Here is a 25,581-nt window from a genome sequence, read left to right as displayed (position 1 = left end):
GACACCCTGGACAGGACGCAAGTCTGTTGCAGGGCACACAAGAACACACAACTATTCACACACACACACTCATACCTACGGACAATTTATCTGTGTGTTTTGGACTGTGGGAGGAAACTGGACACCCTGGACAGGCCACCGGGCAAATGCAGAACACAAAGAAGAACACTCACACCTACAGACAATTTTAAGTCTTAAAATACCCTCTCCATTTCTAGGAGCTGGAATCCTGTTACTAGGCGGTACTAGCCATGACTTTTTAGTATTTATTGATGGTTACGGTTCATTAATGATAATTTAATCACATAATTCTGACTCTTCTTTTTACATCTTTACGTCGTGTGATTTGTTAACTGCTCTAGTAGACGGTTTTCTTTAACTACAGCTTGTCCAAGTGAATACTCTACCTGGATTCCGATGGAGGACCGTGGAGTTTTGAGGTACTCCTCGGCCTTGGACACCAGCACTGCTTTGTCACATGTCTGAATTGAGCTGTGGCTGCCGAGAGACGCGTGCCACTTGTGGGCCCCCGACTCCATGGCCATGGTGACCGCCTTGGTGCTGTCCAGGCTGTCCATGGAGCTGTAGATGGGGCGACCGAGGCTATCCGTGGTCCAAAGGCCACCCTTCTGACGCCTCCCCTCTTGGTAGGCATCTTGGGTGGACTCTGTGCTGCTCTGGGCTGTCACAGAGATAAGAGGCTTGGTGGTGGTGCGAGGGGGCACAGGAGGTGGGGTCTTCTTGTGACTAGAGGGATATGATACCGCTGGAAAGCACAAGCACGATGACAAGAACAAGCAAATCAAGAGATAAATTAAAAAGGGAAGCGTGACGATGGAAATGTTGGGAAAAGCTGTTCCATTAAGCACAACTTTATCAGCGTGAGATTGACTTTTCCCTTCAATGACATCAACGTGGGCGAGTGCTGAAGGTGTGAGTTGGAAATCTGATGGAGGTAAGAATGCAAAGTAATGTGGCAGAATAGGCAACTGCACAACTGGAAACTTTAGTGTTTATTACATAATACAGTCTTCAAAATATTGTCCCTTACATGTTGCTCGACTATATATATACATATTATCAAATCCTTTCAAATCCAGACGTATTGAGGCTGCAGCTCTGCAAGACGCCGTGGGTGGGTACCAGGTTGAAAAGAGCAAGTGACTCAGGCAGTTCTTCACACTTGCTATTTTTACATTCAACCCATTCGCTATCTATTCAACTTTTACTGCTCAGAGTCTGTTTCCAGTTACTAGTTTTTTTTTTTATTTGTCTGAAGCTTTTGTTACTCTACAGAAAGACCTGTGGGAATGTGGCGCACCCACAACTGGGACAGTATGAATGTTGCAAATGCAGTAATAGGAAAGAAATCAATACTGAAATCACTTTTGAGGTTGATCAGTAAATCCAGATGCACCTAATGTACACCTTGCCATTAATAAAAGAGGTAGAAAATGTTTTCTTAAAAATCTGCTTGTGCCATTTTCCTTGTTTGATTTTGCTCCAACTGTTCCCTTAAGTAAAGCAATTGTGGTCAGAATGTATTTGTATGTATTGGTAGGTGTAGATGATAAAGACCAGTCGGAGCCCATGGACTCCACCGATCCATTTATCTGTGCAGTCACTTCTGTCTCTCTGTCTGTTTGTTGAATCAACACGACACGTTTGTGGCTTTCGTGTCAAACAGACTCTGTTGATTCTATTGTTGAACCACAGCACATTTAGAATCCTAGCAAAACAGCAGTTAGATGAACCGTCCGTCCGTGGTTCACTTCTCCAGGACCAGTTTAAAATGACCTTGTCACCTCCTACAAATACTCTTTTAATAAAAAACAAACTTGAGAGCGCTGAACATTTTACATTTTTTTAATTATAAAAAGGTGGCCATGTTTAATGAACGACATGTTGAAGAAGTTAAACTGACATTTCAAAAGTGAGTTTTGTAGACATATTGTGTACATTTTAAATATAATCATATTAATATAAAGAAATATAATAGAATTCATTCTTTTTTTTATTTATTTTATGTTTTCTATATTTATTATCATAGCGTCAAGACATAACAATGCAATTATTTTTTCCCAGGGTGTCATGTTAAGTTGTTTTTTTTTCACTTCGAAGCCTCTCAGAACAATTACAGTAATGTTGCTTTTGTAAATGTTATTGTCGTGTCAAAAGTTGAAAGGTACCGAGGTGTCATTTATAGTGACTAGCAAGGACAAGATCTCAGGTTATTATATCATAAGCTCATCTTTGGAGACACATCTAGGGACTAAGCTGAATGATCAAAATAGGTAGAGGACCTCGGTCACATGTACACATTTATGTGGTCAAGCTTTTGAAAGTGTGAAATTGTGTGTGAATCAAATGTTTTTTAAACTTAGTTCAATGATGGCGTGAAATTACCTGGAGGTGGATGAACGCGGTCTACGCTGCAGGAAGTCGGGAGCCGAAACTGAATCCCTGGAAGAAGCAGGCGTCAGCAGTTAAAGCAGGTAAGAGGGACTCAAGATGCTGGATTCATGAGAACATACAATACCTGCTAGATCAGGCACCCAAGACCAAACAGTTAAGATATTTTTCATTTAGATTTTTTTGTCACCAGAGTCAGGCATAGAGAGAGAAACACAGATCATGTGAACTAAACCTCATGTTCAAGATCAAATTAGCCAATTGATTTTATCTGTGTTTTTGTCCCAAAATGCAATGCAAATGAAATTCTAATACTTATTTATCACTAGGCAAGCATTTAATTCTTAATATATACAGTCAAACATTTCAAACTCAACCATGATGGACAACATCTTCGTGGCTTTAAAATATTTGCATAAATCAGCTTTTTTAGTTGTTAATCGTAATGAGTCGATTGTGTGTCCATCATGGCTTAAGACAGCGATCTGTCTTAACATCGTCCTAAGTCAGGTTGTGAGTAAAAAAGACAACATGCATAACCTGGACACAGTAACAGACAGTTTTACATTCTCCAAGACAGTTAAATCATACTCATACATGTCGTCATTAATCATTTTTAGTTTGAAATCTAACCACTTTCTACTACATACCTTTTCATCAGAAAAGTATAAAAAATACTTCTGTCTTTCATCTTTTTAGAGTGTTAGACTCACAGAGATACAGACTGCTATGAAAATAAACTTTCATCAAACACAATCTAGTACCTGTTGTAAGACATACTCGTAAAACTTATTAACGACAAAAAAAAAAATTCTAATTCATTTTCTCATAGTGATGTTTTTAAACCATGTCACTAATGCTAACAGCAATATTTACCTTAAATATTTCCATTGATTTAAATATAAGTCACACTCAAGTATCAACAGAGAACATTCAGAAGGAATTATCGCACTGGAAGTTAAATATTAGAACAATCGCTTCTCTCTCTTATCGACATGGAGCGTGACTTATATCGTTTTTCTTCAAACCAGTTTCTCTGAGAGCGATTTACTCGGTTGTTGTAAGAACTTCTCCAGTGGCTTCATTCCATCCAACCTCACCCTTTTTGTAACGTTCCATCCATGCCACAGTGGTTCTGGCAGGGAGGCCGGATTGGAATCTTCTAAGAGTTTTGGGTGGATTGAGGGCTTGATGGTGAGAGAATGAGCGATGGCTTGATGGGCATGGGGGCTGCAGATGTCACGAGAGTGAGGGGGAAAACTGCTTAAATTATGAACTGAATTCATAAAAAACTTTGCTCTTTATAAAAAATATTCTAATACTTTCCTAACCCTACCTAGAACATGTTAATAAAAAGTGATGATCCCTTTATCAACCCTCATAAAGGTAGGCAGCAGTGTTTTATTGCTGCATTTCTGTTGAAAAATACTAGACCTCTAAACAACCCACCTCCACCTTAACCCCCTTATGCCATTCTTAATGATGAAGAAGTGGGTCGATGAATGAAGGAATGAATGAGTCCGTGATCTGACGGAGGACAAGTAGCTTGAGTACGTCTGGCTGTGAACAGACTTCATACTCTTGTTGTCATTTGGACGGTTAAACAAGCATGTTGTTCGTAGCCACACATACATATATACATACAGTGGTGATGCCCCCATGAATGCGAGGTGGATTTTCCATTTAATGTACAATAGAGCATGACAAACCAGAACAAACCCAGAGCCCATGTGTCTTTAAAGTTTGTTTTTCACAAAAAGGAATACCAGTTCGATCTGTGCGATGATAGGCTTTTAGAATTCTGGTGGTTTCTTCTTCCAATGGGTCACATTGTTTTGTTTTTGCTGTAAATATTTGAAGAAGGAAAGAGGGGCTTGTTTCGGGGTTCACAAAGTGTTAAGCTCTGGGACGAGGGGGCAGGTTGAATACACAAAAAGTAGCAACTATATGGTTCCACTTGCTCACTGAAAAAATATATAGTATTGATTGTCAACTCTTTTTTTTTTTAGTCATAGTTTGGTCTTGTTAGGTTGAATCAGAACCAGAGACAGAGCAGGGTTTCATTTTTTAAATAGTTGTTCAGAAAACTGTCTAACTACCACTCAAGGTAGCGACTGCTAAAATCAGTGTCAATCAATGTCTTCAGATGTTTCTTGAAGGAGTCAGTAAAGCGCTTTGTGACCCTGGTCTAGAAAGGGGTTTAATAAATAACCATTCCTTACTTACTTACTTACAAGCATTGTGAAGTAATCTCTCCAATAAAATACAATCCAGTTGTTAAATCTATTTCTGGAGGATCACATTTTTTTTTCTTTGCCCAAAATTAGAGGCATATCTGTCTTTGTAGGTTGATTTTGTTTTCATCAATTGTAATAAGCCTTAATCCATCGGCCATGACATATCGGGCTGGTATTGATTTGTGATTGATTTGTTGTGGTTTGTAGAGCAAAGCCGTTATGACACTCATAACCTGCCACATGCATCATGAACATATACAGTGTTGTATCCTACGTTGAACCCTCCTCCTCCTCATTCTCGTAACCAAACATAGAAAAAGTCGAAACAAGAGTGACAAATCCAATGAAGTCTAATGACCAAATTAAAGAAAAGTCTAACGTTTATATCAAATCAAGCAGATGATTACAATCTTTTCCTTATTTCCTTGTCTTGTTAAAGTGAAATTGTTAAAATAAGTGACAGCATTTTAACTATAAACGAACACTATCCGTCTTAAAATCATATTTGACTAAAACATGAGTGAATAGTCAGACAAAAAATGCATAAATAAAGACATTCAAACAAAATATAGAATAAAAGGGTTCCCTACCAGACCTACCGTACTCTCTACGCCCCCCTGCTAACCTACGGATGCCTGAAATGAAGGGGGGAAAGGAAACAGAAAAAAAGAATAACAAAAACATGATAGCTCAGTAGAGGAAGCATCGAGATGATTGAACTCAAGACATTGTATTAAGTTTTGTTGATGTGTGTATGTGTGATCAAATATGGATTCACATTTTTGGATGCGGCTGTAAAGCTATGATCCCCATTTCAACCTTTTCCAGACACCATTGACACCAAAACGTCGTAAACATTTGAATCAAAAATGTTTTATATCAATTTATGAAAAATACATCAGGCCGAGAAATGCTTTGAAAAGAAACCACGACACCACAAGAACCAAAGAAACGGCCACAGAATTATTTTTTTTGTTTTTTCAACAAAGTGTACGGGCGAACAATTGCAGAATAGGAGAAAGTCTTTAACATAATCTGATTTGCTGAACATTCGGAGATCCCTGAAAAACTGCAACATGATCGATGCAAACCAGAGAAGCGAGTTTCTTCTTGAATGAGGCAGAATATCAACATTGGGTTTACAGAAAAAAGCCAACAGAACACATTTTTCGGGCAGCAGAATACATTTTTTTTATACTGCAAGATGACAGTTGGCACAGTTGTTTTTTGCGATCTCTGCATGGAAACAGCATTTTTAAAATAAGAAATAAGCATTTAAAAAAACATGGTGACTTTAAAAAAACTAAAAAAAACCTATGTCTTTATATTCTCCAGCCTTGAATTCATATTTTAAAATATTCTAAGTTTATATATTTGATCTTTGCTACATTGAATAATGAATAATATGTTTCTCTTTGGATAACAAATATATATATATATATATATATATATATATATATATATATATATATATATATATATAATACACATATAATATTATATGTATATATATATACATATAATATTATATATATTTACGATTTAATACTGTATTATATATCTGTATTTATATATTCTTATATATCAGATGCTGGACTTCAGTTCAATTGAATTAAGGGGCCCTATCCTGCATTTCTTACTTTTCTGTATCATGCAGTGTTTTGGAATAGGTTCACGTTTAATTATAATAATGTGCGGCAGCCAAATGTGATCAGTGACATCATATAAAGAGTTGTCCCGTTCAGATATATAATTTGTCTTCATCTTCATCCAACAAAATGAAGACATTTTTCATGGACAGGTTTTCAGTATTTAGCATCGACAAAGTATTTTAATTTGACTCAGGATCATAAAACAATTGTGTGGCATTGAAGCAGTTTTTTGGAAGCGTTAAAATTTACATTCTCTGGTCTATCAATTTAATTCTTGACCCAGGATGTTGGCCATACTTTGCACAATGTTTAACATTCTCAACTCTTGAATATGTTCATGATGTAAAAGTTCCACATTACGAGGTTGTTGCTGTGTTTTTGACTCTTAAGTCTTTTTATTGGTTGTGAACTTTACATTATCTAGTGAACTTATGACATCACATGGCTCTCTGAATGAACCAAGCATGTTTACCAAGCTAAAGGTGTGTGGTACAGGTAGTCAACGGTATAAATGATAAGAAAATGATTCTCTGGAAGTGATGTCTAATGCTGGATAACCACAATAAAAATAAAACAGTGGAACATTTGGTCTTTATTATAGTTTTCAAACATATTTTAAAGATATAAGTAGTTAATGTGTATGTGTGTTGTTTATGAAGTGAAAGACAACTGCTGATGATAAATACAGATATTCAGCGTCTTATTGTTAATGATATTTACTATTCATTTTTACTCGCTCCAGTCCATCTGACATGAATTTGATTGAGTTTATTTTAGCCTCATATTGGAGCAGGATAGGGCTCCTGTAAATATCATAGGAATGTTTGATACGCATATATATATATATATATCTTAGTAAATCACAGTTTCACTTGTCCCAGACTAAATCCATTGATTCAAATATGTCATTTACGCCACAAAGCTCGCTGATGCTACCGTAGAGGCATTTGAATGGATTATCAAGGAATAAATTTAGGTAAATAAAAAAAACATTACTCTGTTTGATGTACTCCACTGGTGTCTTTCCTGTGTGTGAATCCAGTCTGATGGAGTAAAATGACAGAAGAACAGAACACTTGCATAGAATGAATGATCGGAGACATCATGAATAGCCCGTCTGCAGCACCTTAAAACTCTCCCTAACAAAAGGGAAATAGTGTCAGAAAGGATTGCAACACAATCCCTGTTTTATTTTTTTTCAACCACAAAATATTTATAGAAGCATTTTTTGTGATACATTTCATATGTTTATATAGTAAAATAATTGTCCGTTAAATGTCTACACAGTCAGAAGCCTGAAATAATCATCGAGCCTTTGGCAGATCCATCATCAGGAGTGGTTATTGGGCGTCTAAGTTTCACTTAGTGCTTCTCAAATCTTCTTCATGGTTGATGTTATTCAATCTAGTCATTTTAAATAACGCTTGGATGCAATCGTCTCTTTCGTAAAACCTGAATTTTCTGTAAACTGGAAGTTGGCGACAAAAAACCCCAAGCTGAACATGTTTGGAAGTGGGCCGTCATCCAGGAGGCAATATCTGCTCAAGGCATTTTGTAGAGATGCCAATAATATACTTGACACGGTAGAAAAGAATGAATAGAGGAGTATTTATTTATAGAATAGAAACATTAGTACTTTCTGATCTCACGTGGCAGCCTGGCTGCAAATGTTTGACGACATCATTCACGTGTCATTTCAACTGGACTTCAATGTTTCTCTCACAGTGAATCAACCAGTGCTGAAAAGATTGATTGCTGCTAACAAACAAAACACATCCAAAATACTATAAAATTGGACCAAATCTGTGACATTGCTGTGAGATTTAAAGTACTTTTAAAACTGAAACAAATAAAGACCATCATACTGCATTCAGTATCAAATCTTATCCTTCACTCTTTTACCTGATTGTCTTTGTTTAGTGGGGAAAAAAGTTAAGTTAAATAAGCCAAAAATGACAATATAGCTTTTAAAACTATAATGTTTCCGTGTCTTTTTTAAGTTTAACCACCGCACACGTGAAGTGTAATCTTCAACCCTTAGGGTAGTTTAATAACAAATGACAAATCTGCCAAGAGTGCTGTGTTAAGTTTAGAACCATAATAAAGATTATTTAATATAAGTTTCTTTATGTACAAATCACTACAATTATATACAGATATGTTCTAATATATGTTTGTGCAGGAATGAATTGAAGACATTCATACGTACAGATTCCCGACATAACTACTTGACTCAACCTAAGACTGATCTTGACGAGCTCTCTTTTTTAACTGTTGAAGACTTTTTTAATGACGGCTTTGTTTAGACAGCGACGACCCCTACTGGACAATATATGCTCAACTGTCTCAACTCTATCATACCCTAGTTGGTGGTTTACTTTTGCAGTCATTCTGTGCTTTGTTCAAGATTTCAGGGTATCTAATTGAAACATGATGGGGCTTGTTTTCTCCACCACAGAAGCAGAGTGATTTCGAGTAATCTCTATGCATAGTTGCTTTTCTTCTTTTAATTGAGAATTTATTTTCTGAAAATCAACAACAAGCATATATCGTAGTAGTTTTTACTCAGAGCGCTGACCCTGCTATCATAAGTTACTAGATGCCAGAACTAAGAGAAAGTGGTGACGGAACAGCCTTTTATCGCTTTGTAAACCGGGCCTTTGTCTGTCATTTAGTTTCCATCCTGGGTTGGTTAGATGTTTTTATACTCTACTGAAATAACCACTTTTACCTCCAAGTGAAATCTTAAGTCAAAGAAACCTTATGTTCTAGAAGTTCTAGCCCAAGCTTAAGAATCGGAAACAAATATTTTCTTTCCCTGTTGTATGGATTTACTTCACTTTGCGTGTCCTAAAACAAAAAACTGAGCCAAAGCTCACGCAATGCCAATCATTACTGTCTCAAACGTAAACATGAAACAACCAACCTCTGATTAATATAAGCTAGCTTCCTTTTCATCCGTTTAAACTTTCTTGTATTGGTCCCACACACACTGTAACATACGTAAAAGGGAATCATACTAAATCAGACGTACTGCCGTCGAAATATTAAATGTCCAGCCTAGCAAAAATAGCGGGGATTATTAGAGCACTATTTGGATTGGATCATCTTACCTAGAGACATGGGTAATAGAACTTTACACCAAGAAGTTGTTGATATTAAGGTCTGATTGACAGGATAAGTAATGTCAGTCAAACTACTACAGTGCAAGATTAGGGAGTCAACCCAATAATGCAACAAAATGCATCTTATGGCGTAGTTTAGTGCACGTGCTACTTTCTGACATCGCTGTCAAAAACATGGCAGACGAAAGATAAAAGAAAAGAAACTGCTAAAAAGAAATCCAGAGAGGAAATCTTGTCTCTAATTTGGAGAAACACTGGTTTCAATTACGGTCTGAGACATGGTTCACAACCAGCAAGAGATACAATTGTTTAAAACATGTTTCCTGCTCTTTTTCTCACACTGAATTAAAACCTGTCAAAAAGGTTAATGACAAGGTGCATCTTCACCTTGTGTTTTGTCCTTAGGTTAATGTAGTCCAATCCAAATAATGTTTTAGACTTAGATGTTGAATATCTTTCTCAAAGGTCAAAGATGAATCCAATGAACCCATGGCACTTTTCTGGATGACTATTGGGTCTTCCTTCCATCATCCTTGAGGCATCCAACACCTTCTACGCCTTTATTATATTAATTGATTTAATCTTAACATGCACTGGAACTTGTTAATATGTAAAGGCTGTTGTGATTAAGCAAATGGCTAAAATGTAAACATAATTTTCCATAAAAAACTTTACAAAGTTTTCACAGTATTCTTTCAGTTTACTCAGGTGCTTGCAAAAATGTTTCTTCTTAACAGAGAAACTGGAATGAAAATGAGTCAAACCGCCCAGTTCCTCTCTTCACAGTGGATCGCATATTTTCGTGTATTATTTAACGACGTCTTACGTTTACGCCTGTATTATTTTTCTTTCAAATTTGGGATTAAGTGTAGCAGAGAAGAACTGATGCTGCTCTTGTTGGCACTTGGGGATCTAAACATTAGCGTCGTTTTCACGTTTGTATTCGCCTACATTCCGGATGCGGAAATATTTGCTTTAATGGCTAACGCAGACACTTGATCCTGTCTAGGTGATGATGGACTTTGTGTCTGCATAGAATAAAGGGACTTAAATGGAAAGCTCAGTTCCTTCCATCGCATCCTTGCCTCGGTGGAATGAGAATGATTAGAATGACATGGACAAATAGGACATGGGCCCACTGGTGTACTTCCTGCTCCACAGTTCTAGACTGGCACTCCTGTGACCACTTGTGTCCACCTGCTTGGGGATCTTTTGCTTTTTGGTAATCTCCCATGGAAAGTCCTCAATCGGTATCGGGCTCGCTGGGCTGTTAGACCCTTCGGGCGTGGTCTCAGGGGTCCCCTCTATAATTTCGATTCGGGGCGGGTCCATGAAATCCATGATGCTGAACGGCACCGGCTCTGGTTGGCACATCACTGACTTGTCCTCTCGGTTGTGTCGGATAGACCAGCTGGACCCTGCTTGTATTCCTATTGAAATCCTGTCGTCAGTTTGTGTGGTGCTGTCGCTGCAGGGCTCTCTGCATAAAGTCCACATATTGTAACACTGGGTGAAGTTAAAGAAGTTGCTGTTGAAAGTCTTCAGTTCCCCACAGACATCTCTGCGTAACTCAGCCAATTCATAGCGCATTGCAGAGATTTCATCCTTCCACTGCATGTTAAAAGCAGCCACCATGTTGGCAGACTCCTTGAAGGCTTGAATGGCCTGAGGGACAGCTGGCTCAGAAGTATCTATGGGTGAGGTGCTAGGAACCCTGTACGAAGGCGGGGATGCCGGTGGGACCGAGATGGCCGTTACTGTGGAGCTAGTACTGTGATGACTGCGAGCTGCAGCCGTCTCCCTCTCCAGCCTCTCCAATTCTGCATAGGCAGAGGAGCTGGCACCGTCGTCATCCTCGATCATGTCATCATTTATAAAAGAGGTACCATCCCCGAGATCATATCCCTCTGGAAGAAAGATTCGAATATGCAAACAGAAGGACATTTAACGTAAAAGGAGCAGCTGGAGTGTGATTTGTTTGCAGATTTTCAGACACACACATTTATGGAAAACATACAGTATGTGAGGAGCAGGTTTACACGGCAAACATCGCTGCAAGAGTATTCTGCCCCTCATACTTCATGCATTGTTCTCGATCTCGGGTCTTTCGTGTTATCAAATGTCAGTGCAGCGCCAAACAATCTGCCATTCAACTCACATACTGTTCAATTTTCACTATTTTTACACTGCCTTCTCAGTCGTATCAAGCTTCTTTCCATCTTTGCACTGCACAGCACAGCCAATAATGGAATTCAAGAGAAATACATCAATCAATGTCAAATTAAGTTAATCGGTTTTGCCAAAGACTTCTGTATATTTGTCACAAAGCTGAAACCTGTGCTGTTTTGTGCCAGAGTAAAGATGTAAAGCGGGTAAAAGACTGACAATCCACTAGGCCAAGAAGCAGTTATGAACCCTATTGAACATATCAGGTCCAAGGTGGTCCCTTCTTGAGGGCAGCACCAGGGAGAGGCTGCAATCCCACAGTCAAAGACAGCTGACAGAATAAAGAGCAATGATTGGATTTAGCCGTTTAAAGAAAAGTAGAAAAAAAAAAAAGAAGAGGTCACATGTACACCTGCTCTAACATATGATTGGAGACGGAGGTGTAACATCCAGAGATAATTTCATGGTTTATGTGTGTATTTTACACTGACATGGTGGTCTATGGACACTTACAATCGAGACATGGGAATCAACTCACAACGAACAGAAATGTGTTGTTTGGAATCATAGAATGACTTGTGAGTTGTTGCTTAACAAAGTAAAATAACTAGAAACTAGAAAACGTTTAGATAAATTCTGAGAAGGCAGTGCAAAAACACACATATACATAAATATATGTATGCTTGTCGACATTAAAGTACCTGCAACAATCATCACTGATGCCTCCAGTTGCTCTTTTCCCCTGGTTATCCTTCAAGAGACGGTCAAACGCAGAAGGGTTTGCAGCTTGTTTGACTTTTAGATTGTCAAGGGATCCCTTCCCTTCGTGAGCAGCCTAGCAGCTAGTTAGCCTACTAACAATAAAAAAAGTATACTTCCTGGAATGTGTGTTTCTCGTTAACTTCTTGTCAATTGCTTGTTTTGGGCCTTTTAAAGGCTGCAGAACAGAGTTCAGCGAGTAAGACGGTGGGATTGGAGAACACCCCTGTATCCTCGGTGCTTCAGTCACAATGAAGGATGTGTACACGGAGTCCAATTAGTAGAGAAAAATATCCATTTACCAAAACAAAGAGCAATGATTCATATTGTTTCTCAATAAACCGAAATGCAATACAAAACAATACAAACATCCGTTCGTTATATTGATCAGTGCACATCATGGAAAAATGTTTCAATAGGGTTCATAGCTTTACTCTTGCAGGCAGACACCAAAATCGCTTTGTGAGGGAGTGAAGGCTCTGCTTGCACAAAGTTCGCAAAGGTTTTGCAATTACACAAGTTTCCTCACATATAAACAGACAGTGCAGTTTGGATTCATTTTATTTACTTAGATGTTTTTCCACGTGTAAATGTGAACTTCAAAACAACATAATTCAACTATGCTGCTTGAGCAAACCCTCATGTCATTTGTGCAACTTTGTCTTTGTGCAACCAGCATGCCAGGATTTCTCTAACAAATGTCGACTTACCTTTAACGGATTATTAACAACCGTAAGAAATTGCTAACATGTCAAAAGAAGAGTAAGGGGAGGACAGGTAGAAGGCTTCTGCGGTTTATCCTCTTAACTCAAACATGTGCTACCTACCCCTCCCCTTTCCCTGTCATCGCTCCCTCTCGGAGACCCACAATCTCGTCACAACACATACATTTATGTAAGAAAAACACCACGCTGCCACATGCTGTCGGAAATCCATCCCTTATTCGTGTGTCATTTAATGTGGCTAGTCAGTGTCATGACTTATCCCAGGCTACATCCACACTACAATGTATTTAGGATACTCATTGAACACCTAAAGCAACATGGGTGAACAAAGTGTAGGCGGCACTTGCGATGCACAGTACTGTGTCTCCAGTAAAGATTTATAATCTTCGATATCAATCTGTTACTTTTAAATAGGTGTGTGTATTGGCAAGAATCTGGCGATATGATACGTATCACAATACAAGGGCAACGATACTATATATTGTGATACTATAGAAATAAGTATATATTTGTAGTATTGTCCAGTACTTGACTCTGGTGTTGTAGAATTTACAGACCACATGACTCTTGACAAAGTCGTAACTGCATTCATTTGTTTTGAAACCAAAATATGTCCAAACATCAGCTTTAAACTGCTGGTGTCACTGTATCCTCTCGTCCTCAGTCATCACGCAGGATACATTGCTGTTGAATATCAATAAAGTATCTTAAAAAAAAGCGATAAATAGCTGTGTCTGTGTTTTCTAACACCCCTCCTTTAACTCAAGAACAAACAGAAGAATATGCTCCTCATCCTCTTAACAAGAACCGAAACAATACTTTTATTTCCGTTGAAGAAAAGCTTGCACTTCATGCTCTTGTGTTTTTAGCTGCTGCGGTGTGATTTATGTCTTAAATTAAAATGCACAACAGTACTGCTGAAATAAGGGTGCATAATATTTCTAAACCAACCTTCAGCCTAGCAGCCTTACTAAAAAAACACTTTTCTTTCTCTCAACTCTCTTTGACCAGCAATACAAAATGTGTTACTTTGTCTGGTTCCAGTTCCTATCGTGGCAGGTCTGTGCATCCAGCAGATCCATTAAGCATATCCATGCCATAACAAATTAGAAAGAAGGCATTTATCCATCAGGAGGAGGAGAAGGAGGATTGTGCTGAGAAGCTTTTCTTATTCTCTATGTGCAGGTGAATCTGGCCTGTGTTTGGGTGACGAAACACTCGGGCCATGCTTTCACATGTTGCTGGAATAATCTTAATGGGATAAACCTGAGAGAATACATTATTTAGCTCAGTCTCAAGGGATGTTAGAGGTTGAAAACCAAACCTAGACACAGCAGAGTGCACTTGCCTTGATTTACATGTAGCAGAGGTCGGCATCAAAGCTAACATTTAAGCTAAGATAACAAAAAATTTATCAATTAATGGATGTCAAACTGCCCAGGAACATCCAGTGTGTCACTGACGATCCTTGGAAAATATATATTTTTAGGTGTCACAGGGGCCAATAGCAACTCAGAAAATGTATTTTTGCCTTTTAGTGCAAGTTTTCTTCTCTATCACCTCTTCCAAGCACATGCTGTGCCTCCCTCTCTTTCCCACACATTCATTTTCAGGCTCAGTAACGCATGTAATTTGTTATCTGTTCTTCTCTGCAACTGCTAGTCGAGGCCACTGAAGTAATTGCATAAATGGACTGTGTTGCTCTTCACATCCACACGGTGGAGAATCGGCGAAGTCTGATCATGAAGCATGGCATATCTGATTATATTCTTCAGTGACGTTTCATTCTGCTTTGGTTTTAGTCTAGGTGAGTCGTACTGTTTTGACCTACATAGTGGTGTGGATGTAGCATTCCGGATAAAAGAGCCAGACCCTCCCAATTTTGTCCAAAAAGTCACTAACCAGAAGCTTGGCTTATGATGCGTGAGTCATGCAACACACACGAAAATCCAACTCAAATAATCAGCAGTATGCATTGACAACAATCACACACACACTAGTAGCTGAGAAAGGACATCACTGGCATCATTCAGCTCAAGGGTTCCCCACTGTACATATGTAGGTATGTCAGGTTTGTGCGCATGTATAGGATGTATGAGGATATGTGGTCTAAAGCCCTCTCGCACTTGGGGGGGATGTTGTTTTACCTGTTGTGGATCTGAGAGTTGAAGTGACAGTGGAGGATGTCATTGAAGGCAAGCAGTCGTCATCTTGGGAATAACCGGCCTGTATTGCACGAAGGTAACTGTGGCTCCGAGTTCGGAACGAGCCAGGCAGGTCCAAGGCCTCCATGGCCTGGGATTCTACTTCACTAAAAACGGACTCGCAAACTGACTCAAACTGGCCATTGATCTCAGTCTCACTCACCTGAGAGACAAAAACAGGAATAGCAGTCCTTAATTTTTCCTCTTCCTTTCTCTTTCTCACTTTGATTCTTCCCCTTTGCACAGCAAATATAAAGGAGTGTTAGCATAAGGACACGACACTGTCAATCCCCACCTTCACTGGATACATGTCAAGATCACAAAAGGTCACAACAAAACACATCAGAAGCATTTGCACGTTATAAAAGCACAGCCTAGTAGCTTTAGCATGAGATCACTGTTATATCTTAGCTGCTAACAAACACGTGTTTTGTCTGTAAAAGTGAGATGGGGCGAAGCAAAAGTAGGGTGTTTTCCAGCTTTCATTATCACAAGCCATGTAGATCTGTTTTGGATTCATAGCGGCAAGTGTTGCTAGTGAAGACGGATGAATCCTCGATGCATCATCGTCCTCTAAATGTTCCCTTTTGAGACGTAGTTTAATCTTTTCAAATTAATTTTGTTTCTTGGTTCTTTGTGCTGTACGATGAATTATGGATTATATTTTATTATCTAACACCTTTTTCTTCCCCTCTGGTGCCTGGCCTCAGACTGTGTGTGGGTGTGTTAGCTTTCTTTCTGCTTCATGCATCTTGTATAGTAGCGTGACGCACACATCAATTTATGGCCATACGTGTGCCGGAGCCACTATAGAATCCTCATAGAGAAGCTCTTAGTTTAGCACACAACATGTTTACTTTGGCAGTTATTACCTCTTTGTATCACCTACCGCAATAAAGTTCTCTCTTCTTTGTACGTTTTATCTCACAATACTGCTGGAGGCGACAGCCACAGCTCTCAAAAAATGAGTTTTTTTGTACAAAACTCTTTGTGTTAAGAATTCAGGATTCTTGATTGAGCCTTTTTGTACCTCTGCGCTGACCTTATCACTCAGACTCACCCTTGAGTGCAGCCCTGCTGTCGCAGACATCTTCAACGATCAGCCGGGACAACTTGTAGTGAATTGAATTTACCCATGAGTGCAGCGTCAAAGCAAAGTGCACTCACGATCTGGTTGACACATGGAAGGACAGTGTCCTCAGAGGCTGAACGTCAGTCTAAAGACTCACAAGCTTTTCTCCATTAAACATGGCATCTGACGGGACATTCACTGATTTATTATAATAATTTGGCGACTTTTATTTACCACAATAAACCTGATGATAGCCAACATTTTTGCATGTTAATGTGGTTTAGGGATCTTGAACTTTGACATCACCCATCCTAGCTTAGCATTACAATTATTAGCAGACAGATAGTTAAGAGCAGAAGTGAGGCCAGGGGCCACTTGCAGGATTTTGATGCATATATACATGATTGTCTACCTAGACAAGCGTCTCATAGCTAACGTACAATTTTATTTTGTATTTATCTTTATTATCAATTTAGCACATTAACAGCATTCCATGTTTTTTGTTCAATTACTTTTTCCATTATTTTTGTGAGTATTTCCTCCTTCTCCAATTAAATAAAGTAAATAATAAGATACCTTTCATAATCTACATCTATAAGGTGCACTTGAGTCTTCCTGGTTCTCTCGCAGGAGCTACAGGATCCTATAGAGTTCCTCTTGGGCTCAAATTGAACTGATTCTTTTTCTTTTTCTTCCTTTTTCGTCTGCAAAGGCCAAAACGGTCGTGCATGAATATGCTAATGTTGTTCTTCTCCTCCTGAGGAATGTTTTTAAGAGCTCTGTAGCTCATATATTATAATATTATTTTTGAAGTAAAAAGTAATCCAAACGTTTTTTGGTCTTCTTTAAGCAGGGTTGTTTATGCCGACTCTCCGTGGTTTTTATATGGAATAAAATAACAAGTGTAGCCTATTTATATTTATTATACATATTATTGGAATAATGATATGTATATGTCAAAGTACAGATTGGAATCCAGTAGGATCTGGAATCCTACTAGTAGAGATTGGAATTCCAATGTGTACTAGTAGGATTCCAGATTCTACTAGTGAATTCCAATCTCTAATAGAAGGGATTGGAATCCTACTACTTAACTGGGATCTGAATATTGGAATTCCAATCTGTCCTAGTACAAATGGGAATTCTCAGTACGTAGAATATTGAGTCTACAACAGGAAGTACACAATTAAATCACCCCAACTATAACTTAACTAAGAACGACCAACAACAACTATAACTTAACTAAGTCTAACGCCGTTGTGCTCTTAGCCTTACCTGGCTGACGCAGCTAGCCTGACTGAGGGTGCTGACGGCACGCATGTAGCTCTGGTTGCGTGAGCGGTAAGGCGGTGGATGAAACTGTGTGGCGGGATCCAGCGTGACGCTCGGGTGGGGCCGCAAATCTCTCATCGTCTGCAAGTGGTAGCCGTGGCTGCGCAGAAAACAAGAGGACGCAGATATTTATTCACGGCGCATCTCGCAAGGATATTAAATCCCAGTTCTGGCAGGCGTCAATGAACACATTTGATAGCAACCAAAATAAAAGTGACTCATCCTCTCAGACCATCTCAGTGGTTGACAACAGCTGTGAGCTGATTCAAGTTGTTGTTTCTTCTGCCATGCAGCTTAATAAAATCGATCATTGTATTACTTTAAAAGAAAAAACACCAGTCCGAGGTCATTACAAAAATGACTCTGATGTGGTTTTGATTGTGGCATCAAACCCTAGTTTATTGTGTCAGAAAGTGAGTTGAAAAGTATTTGTACTAAAGTTAGAAGCAAGTAAAAGAGAACCTGGACATTGACTTGTCAACTGGCAGAATAACTTAACCTTTAAAGTCCAGGATTTTAAAGTTTGTTGTTGTAAATATTTGAAATTTACATTTGTTATCTCAGTTAACTTGTGTTATAGTAGAGTTAGTTTTACCTTCATCGATCATTTTTCAGTAGGGGATGCATTTCTGCTTCCAGCCTCCATGAGATTATTCACTAAAAATAACTCCTAGATAAAACAATGCTCATAGTGGGGCGCGAATGAAAGCAAATATTGAACCAGAAGATGAAAAGAAAGATCACAAGAAATCCATTTGAGACACTGAGCAGATGGCTTCTTCGTTTCAAAGCCCTGCGTAGTCAACTGAGCCCTAAACATGGATCAGTTGCATGAGCGTTCTGCTCAACGTGACCTGTTCAGGGTGTCCTCTGTCTCTTGCCCTGAGCAGCTGAGATAGGTGACCCCAATAAGGGAACAAGCGGTAGAAATGTCTGGCGTTCATATATATTAATATAAATATTATACTGTATGTATATGTCACAGTACAGATTGGAATCCAGTACGATCTGGAATCCTACTAGTACAGATTGGAGTTCCATGATTCAATTGTCTATTTTCCAAAACATTTTTAATGTAATCAGAATTGGAGATTGTCCTGGTAGAATTCCCATTTTTCCTAGGAAAGATTGTAATTCCAATATTCAGATCCCAATACAGTAGTAGGATTGGAATTAGAATTCTAATCACTACTAGTGGGATCTGGAATCCTACTAGTAGAGATTGGAATTCCAATGTACTAGTAATGTACTGTACTAGTATAGAATGGAAGTCCAATCTGTACTTGTACAGATTAGAATTCCAATCTGTACTAGTAGGATTCCAGATCCTACTGGATTCCAATCTGTACTTTGACATATACATTTACATTCATTTATTTTCTTCATTAAAGTGGCTTTCAGATCGTCTCCACCTGACCATAATGAGCTGTAGACAGTCGGACCTACCTTTGGGAGTCTAGATGTGGTCTGCTCATGGCTGATTTTAGGATGAGTGCGTCAGGCCGAACCGCCTGTGGTGACGTCTTGGGGCTGTCGGAGTCGCCGCTATCATCGTCCACCTCTCCCATCGCCTTAACGTAGCTGCTGCTGCGCATCCGTCGGCAAGGGATCTCATCATCCCTCTCCCCTAGATACGCACCCCACTCGTCTTGGGGAACCTGTGGACCGAAGCAAATCCCCCCCAAAATTAACCTCAAGTGCATAAAAGATGAAAAAATGTCCTCCAAGCTGCTTATTTAGAGCCATATTTATTTGAAGTGGTATATTTGGCTACATTTATTTTACCCATTTAATTAATAAATCAGTTAAAATATTGTTGATTTTGGAAGGTGCTCGCTTGCAAAGCAAAAATATGGGTTGTTTTTAGGACTTGCAGAACTCACTCCCAAGTGTATACTAGTTGGATTAATAAGTGTTAAAATTCCATCAGACAACATTTTTACCACCTTTAAAAGAATGAGATTATGACTTTATCATTAAAATAAAGCATAGAGCAGTCTCTGATCTTTGTCAAGTTTCGGACAATTATACAGCTCGCCCGCTTTCTCGCAGAATTGTCAGTGCTACCTCCATGTGTCAGTGGAGTAACACTCCTTCTATCACTCCCTTTTTTCACTTTTTGTTCTCGTCAGACAGATTTCTCTGACAGCCTGCTTCAGTCCTCCTTTAAAAAATTATTCTTCCATACGAGTGAATTTTCAAAAGTTAAAAGAATGGATTGTTTCATTTAGTAGCTTTCACTATTGTCCTGTACAACTTCCTTTCACTCATGATGCTAAAAATCAGGTTTTATCTCCATTTGTTAAAGGCAAGAATTACAAATCAGATCTTTCCTTAACATGCTCAACAACCAGGGTCATAATGGGAACATTCATCATGCATATTTATAATCTTATTGCTGAGTTGTGTCTTTTATTGCATAGTTTATCCATTTTTTATGAATTTAAAATATTGTTTTTTTAAGCAGCTCTACACAAGATTGAACGTGTTTATTTCTGGCTCCCTCCAGTTTTTTATCAGTGTAACTGCCATGTCACAATGACTCCAGAACTACTGTTTGTCACCAATGTCTGTACCTTCCCTGAACCCATTTCTGTAAAGCAGTTGAATGGTTCCTTGGGTGAGGTCACCTAGTTAATGTTGTGTAGTTAAAAGCACTGTTAAAATGTGACAGTGAGTTCTACTGATCATGACTGATCAAAATGAAGTCAATTATAACAGAAAAAAAATGAATAAAAAATACTATCAAAATGATGATTAATTGATGCTATTTTAACTCCTGAAGATGGTGGAGCTGTGAAGCAAGCATGATCTTAGATGCATATTGGAAACTTAGTAAATGGTATTAAAAGGACTATCATCGATGTGTTCGGTGATTTTGTTGTTGCTGCGTAAATGAGTTATTTCTTTAACAAAAAAGCTAATTGATATGTCAACTACTTGTGACCCTGGTCTAGAAAGGCGCTTTACATATAACTGTTCTTTACTTTTACTTACTTACAATAATTCCAAAAGGCCAACCAGGTTAGCTTGACCTGACCTAGCTTCACAAAGCAATCACAAGTGATTGTATTCTTCTACGAACCAGTCACTTTTCCCTTTATTTCTGGTGAGGATGTTGGATTCATTGTTTTGTTTTGTCGTCGGAAATTGTTTTTCTGTTGGATCCCTCTCAGATTTCACACATCATCAGAGATTGTGTGAAGCTGTGTGTGTCACATTTGGCTGGAGAAACAGCAAACACCAAATTAATGTTTTCTTAACTGTGATCTTTTTCATTCTATCAAGTTAAAAAACGCTTCATTTCAAATGGGTTTGTTTCTCATCAGATAGCAGGTCTGTGGTTTCCCCTGAAGAAATGTGGACCAAAGTTATTCAAACACGAGCATCTCAGCTCATTAGAAAATTAAAGCTGGTACCTGCGGTTTAAGTAATTCCCCCTCTGTTGTGTGTCAGTGGGATAATAAAGAGACCTAAATTATGGTTTCAGGACCACCTGCACCTGCTTAACAGTAAACTGTTGTCACAAGATCTTAATCATAGACTCATTGAATTCAAAATCCTAACCGACTCTAGGCAAAAACATAACGGCAAGTCCTGGTTAAATGGGACTCACTCCTGGATACTCCAATAGCTCCCAGGAGGAGAGAAAGAATTGACCGACCCTGAAAGACTTCCTAAGCTAGAATTTAAATCAATCCCTTCATTTCACTGCCTGGATGCTGTTTAGGGAAGTCGGGTCATTGATCAATGCTTTTGTTAACATAGTTGATGTTCTTGCATTAAGACTGCTTCATGTGAAGAAATAAAATAGATTATGACAATATGTTACACTAAAAAGTATATTAATGTCACCAAAGATTAAACGTGTTTTCTATTATTTTATGTAAACGAATCTCACTCATAATGAAAAAATAGGGTGATCTTTTTATTTAAAATCTGTTATGTTTGGTTGTTATCTTTGCAACTGATATGATAAAAGTCTTTCCATGTATGACTATTTACAGACTCCTGCTATTGAAATACAACCATTTGATGCAAAACCTTTTTTTTTTGAGCGTCAATGATCTGGGTCAGCTTCTGTTGAATGCCTAGTTATGGATCCACGGATGTTTCAAATTGTGACGGCATCATTCGCAATCTGGTATCTGGTGCACGACTTCTTCTCCCTCTGGAGTCCAAGTACAACATCTGTGGGTTTAGAGATTGAGATTTCCCAGACTAAGTTGACATTTAAAATAAACAGATTTACCTCTATATATTTAGTTTTTAGGAATATCGTCTTATAGAACTTAAAACTTAAAGGCAGATTACATTTTCCTTAATTACTCTATTCATGGAAATTACAAATTGTCCAATTCTTAGCCAGATGTTAAAGATAATAAGAGTTAGTTGTACTAGACAGACACACTGAATGAACACACACGCATGACAACTAAAGACCATGTTTTACAGAAAGGTGTAATTTACCTGCAGATAGTGACATGTCCTTGAAGGCTTATGGTCTGTGTGCATCATGGTTTTCTCCAGGTTAAGTGATGATTTCCTATATGCCTCCTTGGCCTGGCTAACTGTCAGTGTTGACCATGAGCTTCGCTTCATGAATTTGCCCTCCGGTGCCATGGCTATGTTCTCACAGGCCAGGCACTTGACATCATTATTACTTTTGGAGGTCTTAAGTGACAGGTCTCCAAAGTGGTGACTGTGCATGGAATCAGGGTAGCAGTGGCTTACATGTTCGCCGTGGTGTCGAGACATGACGCTAGGCGTGCGGTAGGTGCTGTCACTATCCAGGTTGTCGTCCGAACTCCACCAACCCCCCGAGCGTTGTTTCCGTTCTTTACTTTTGCTTCTTTTACTGTGTTTGGTGGAGTGTTGGCCGTAGTGGTGGTAACTCCCTCCTCCACCTCCTCCTAAATCACCTTTGGTGCCATTCATTTTGGATGAGCCCTCTAAGGAATGGGACTTGGTAAAGAGCTTTTGGACCGAATGAACCAGATGTCGGATGCGGCCTGGACTCTCGCTCCGCTGTTCAGTTGTGGTGGAGGTTCGCTGGTACTGTAGCGTGTGGAAGCCGTCGCGATGTAATGGCAGTTGTTTCTCAAACTGGTCTAACAAATTAGCAGGAAGGCGGTTGCTTTTGGTGCCGGGATGATGCGAGGAAGCGGCCGCCGCCGCTGCTGCTGCAACTGCTGGGGAGGTGGCAGAAACTGTGATGGCGGCGCAGTCGTCCCGGGTGGCAGAGTCATAATACTGAGAACTATAGTGCATCCTAGGGAAGGTGCTACTTGAGATGTGGTCGGTTGTCGAGGGCGGCATCATGACGGGGTTCACCATCATGCAGTCCGAGTGGATGGAACTGCGCGGTGAGTAGCGGTGGTGGAAGTCCATTGGGCAGCTCTCTGTCGGGCTGAGCAGGTAGGAAGTGTGACGCGAGTCAGGGCCATGGTGCATGTGGAGGTCATGGACGTGCGGGTCGTAATCCAGGCCATGTGGTAAAGGGATCTGGTGGTGAGAGCGGCTGCCCGATAAGCCCTTCATGTTCCTGGCTGGTTGCAGGCGTTTGCCTTCATTGAACTTCTGAGACGAAGACCGAGATGAAAACTTCTCGTCTGGATGAGAAATGACAGAAAAGAAAAAAAGGAAATCGTTATGTTTTATGGCCACTCCCTGTAAAACCTTTAGTCGTATTAACAGATAAAGTTGAATCAGACAAGGTCAACAACAGGACAGTTTCTCAGGAATTAGATTAGCAGACAAAATATCGTGTCAATGTACAGAGAAGTGCCATTTATTTGTTAATAGATACAGAACTGTGCTGAACAAAAACGATTGTTTTCATGCGATATCTAGAACCTTCCTCTGTGTAATCAAGAGGAGCATAATTATTAATCACTCAATGTAGGACAGCGTTTGAAGAACATGCGTCAGGAAACCCCAAGTCTGAAGCTGTGCACATCCTCTTACATAATGCTGGGATCGCTGTGGTCGCACATTTCAAAGGAGAATGAGTAAATGTTGCTATGGAAACTACTGCTAAAAATCACAGGAGATGTTGTAAGATTTCAAAGCTTCCTTAGAATGTCTTCACCATCCGGTTGGAAATATGGAGTTATACGACAATAAAGCGGAATCTTGGTGAAACGTAGTTTCTCTGTAACTTCTTACAAATCCTTTGGGTGAATTAGATTTTTGTTGTTGGTGTGAGCCATGTTAAGCAACGTGCATAGAAGAGTGGAGCATAGACTGCATAATATACGGACGTAGCATTAATGTACTTCGACTCTTGCCCTTTGGTCAAAGCCAGCCAATCAACTTATTTGGTGTGAAAATGTCAACCTGCCTCTAACTGTCGGGTATCACTGGTATTGGCTCGACTTATTTTGACCTGTTTATTTACTGGATTGTAATTTCATTAGCATGTCTGACGAAAACTCAATGTTGCATTCATCTTATAATAGGATGTTTATTTTGTACATGGGTGAATTGTAAAGATCTTACTTTTGTGGCTTTAATCAAACTTTTTTTTAGGGTCAAAAGAATAACAGCATGTTTTTTTATCCTTTTTTTTTACCATATGACAAAACAAACAACAACAACAAAAAAAAGTGATACACAATCCATAGACGGCCTCTAAGTTACCTCAAACACATAGACATACCTACACTCTCAAATGTGTGCACATCATTTTTCTTAGGGACGATTCCAGTGCAATGTTAAAAAAAACAAACAGGCATATGAAGTGCACTGTGTTTTATATCATAAACAGACACAGGGTTGTAATTATTTTCCTAATAAAAAAGTATTCATATAATCACAGCTCTTTACTGGAACATAGTTACTTGTTGCTACTTTTTGTGTTCAAACAAAGCTCTGCTGTCAGGCTTGATAAAGAGTAAGTTAGAAAACTTTATATGTTGTAGTTTGTATACCCCGTGGGCATCAGCTTGGACTCTGCCTCCCACTCTAATGCAACTATGGGCACCTTTAGCCTCCATCTCATCTGCCTGAAGTTACCCATTAAGTATTTTAAGTGTGTTGCTGAATAAACCATATCTCGCTACATAACTCTTCAGCACTTATCTCAGACACCTGCAGACGACAGAGGAAGATCTGGATTTGTCTTTAGCCCTATTGACACAGGATTAGTTTTACCTCTGGACCTTTGGTGACAAAATTACCTATTGTCCTAAATGACCCCCCACCTCTGTGTTATTTGAAGTACATTCGGGGTAAGCAACGTCGGTAAAATAGTCTGTTTTAATGACATTACCTAGAGATACAGATCTAAAAAGGCGTGCAACTACTGAAAGAGAAAGGTTGCATATACACAGCAAGATAGCAAAGCGCGCTATTACAATAATAAACACAGGGATGCAGATTCGCACTGGACTAGTATTATCAACCGACACCTTTGTTAGGAGAAATTCATTCGGTTATTTGCGGCGGAGTTATAACATTACAAATCACAGACATCAATTACGATGCGGAGAATCTGAGACCAAGACAAAGTCCATAGACCGTCTAGACCAAGATAACAGAAGTGGCCTCAAGAGCAAAATTGGTCTTGAGAAATTAAACACTATTATTTGGCATCCAAATTGTTTGAGATTCTTATTTTTTCGCCAAAGGAAAGTAAGAGTCCTTGTAGCCTTGTTGAGTAATTGGGAACAAGATATTCCTGCCGATGTTTTAGAACATAATTTACTTTATGTACTTAACATGCTAAAAAAAAAAAAACTTTTTAGTAGTAGACAAATATTTTCAGTCTGCCAAGGAAGTTTTGGTGCTTCTGCTCTTGTTGTTTGTTTGTTAACTGCATAATCTAAAAATTAGTAAATTGATTATTAATTTCAGGATTTGTTAGAGATGTTTTAATAAAACAGTAATTTGATTT

At 39.0% G+C, this 25,581-nt stretch overlaps 1 protein-coding gene across 8 annotated transcripts in view; it reads right to left on the bottom strand.

The window, feature by feature from the left end:
- Positions 1 to 25,581, bottom strand: part of dlgap2b (discs, large (Drosophila) homolog-associated protein 2b) — a 75,567-nt gene that overhangs the window by 9,540 nt on the left and 40,446 nt on the right. For 3 of the 8 annotated variants that reach the window (XM_087805184.1, XM_087805188.1, XM_087805183.1), the window contains exons 2-8: positions 22,155 to 23,296; positions 19,131 to 19,342; positions 17,628 to 17,784; positions 15,224 to 15,443; positions 5,240 to 5,284; positions 2,407 to 2,463; positions 408 to 766 (exon numbers count right to left, since the gene is read on the bottom strand). In XM_087805184.1, the coding sequence (XP_087661310.1) occupies positions 408 to 766; positions 2,407 to 2,463; positions 5,240 to 5,284; positions 15,224 to 15,443; positions 17,628 to 17,784; positions 19,131 to 19,342; positions 22,155 to 23,225 (2,121 nt within the window). In that variant the 5' untranslated portion in view covers positions 23,226 to 23,296. Of the gene's footprint in view, positions 1 to 407; positions 767 to 2,406; positions 2,464 to 5,239; positions 5,285 to 9,966; positions 11,334 to 15,223; positions 15,517 to 17,627; positions 17,785 to 19,130; positions 19,343 to 22,154; positions 23,297 to 25,581 lie in introns of those variants that run through there. The other 5 variants (XM_087805190.1, XM_087805189.1, XM_087805187.1 and 2 more) reach the window with 4 other exon arrangements.

Source organism: Callionymus lyra, chromosome 13 (genome assembly GCF_982586985.1).
Source record: "Callionymus lyra chromosome 13, fCalLyr1.hap1.1, whole genome shotgun sequence".
NCBI lineage: Eukaryota > Metazoa > Chordata > Actinopteri > Syngnathiformes > Callionymidae > Callionymus > Callionymus lyra.
Note: the sequence above shows the minus strand (reverse complement) of the source record. Positions and strands in the feature narration are given on the sequence as shown.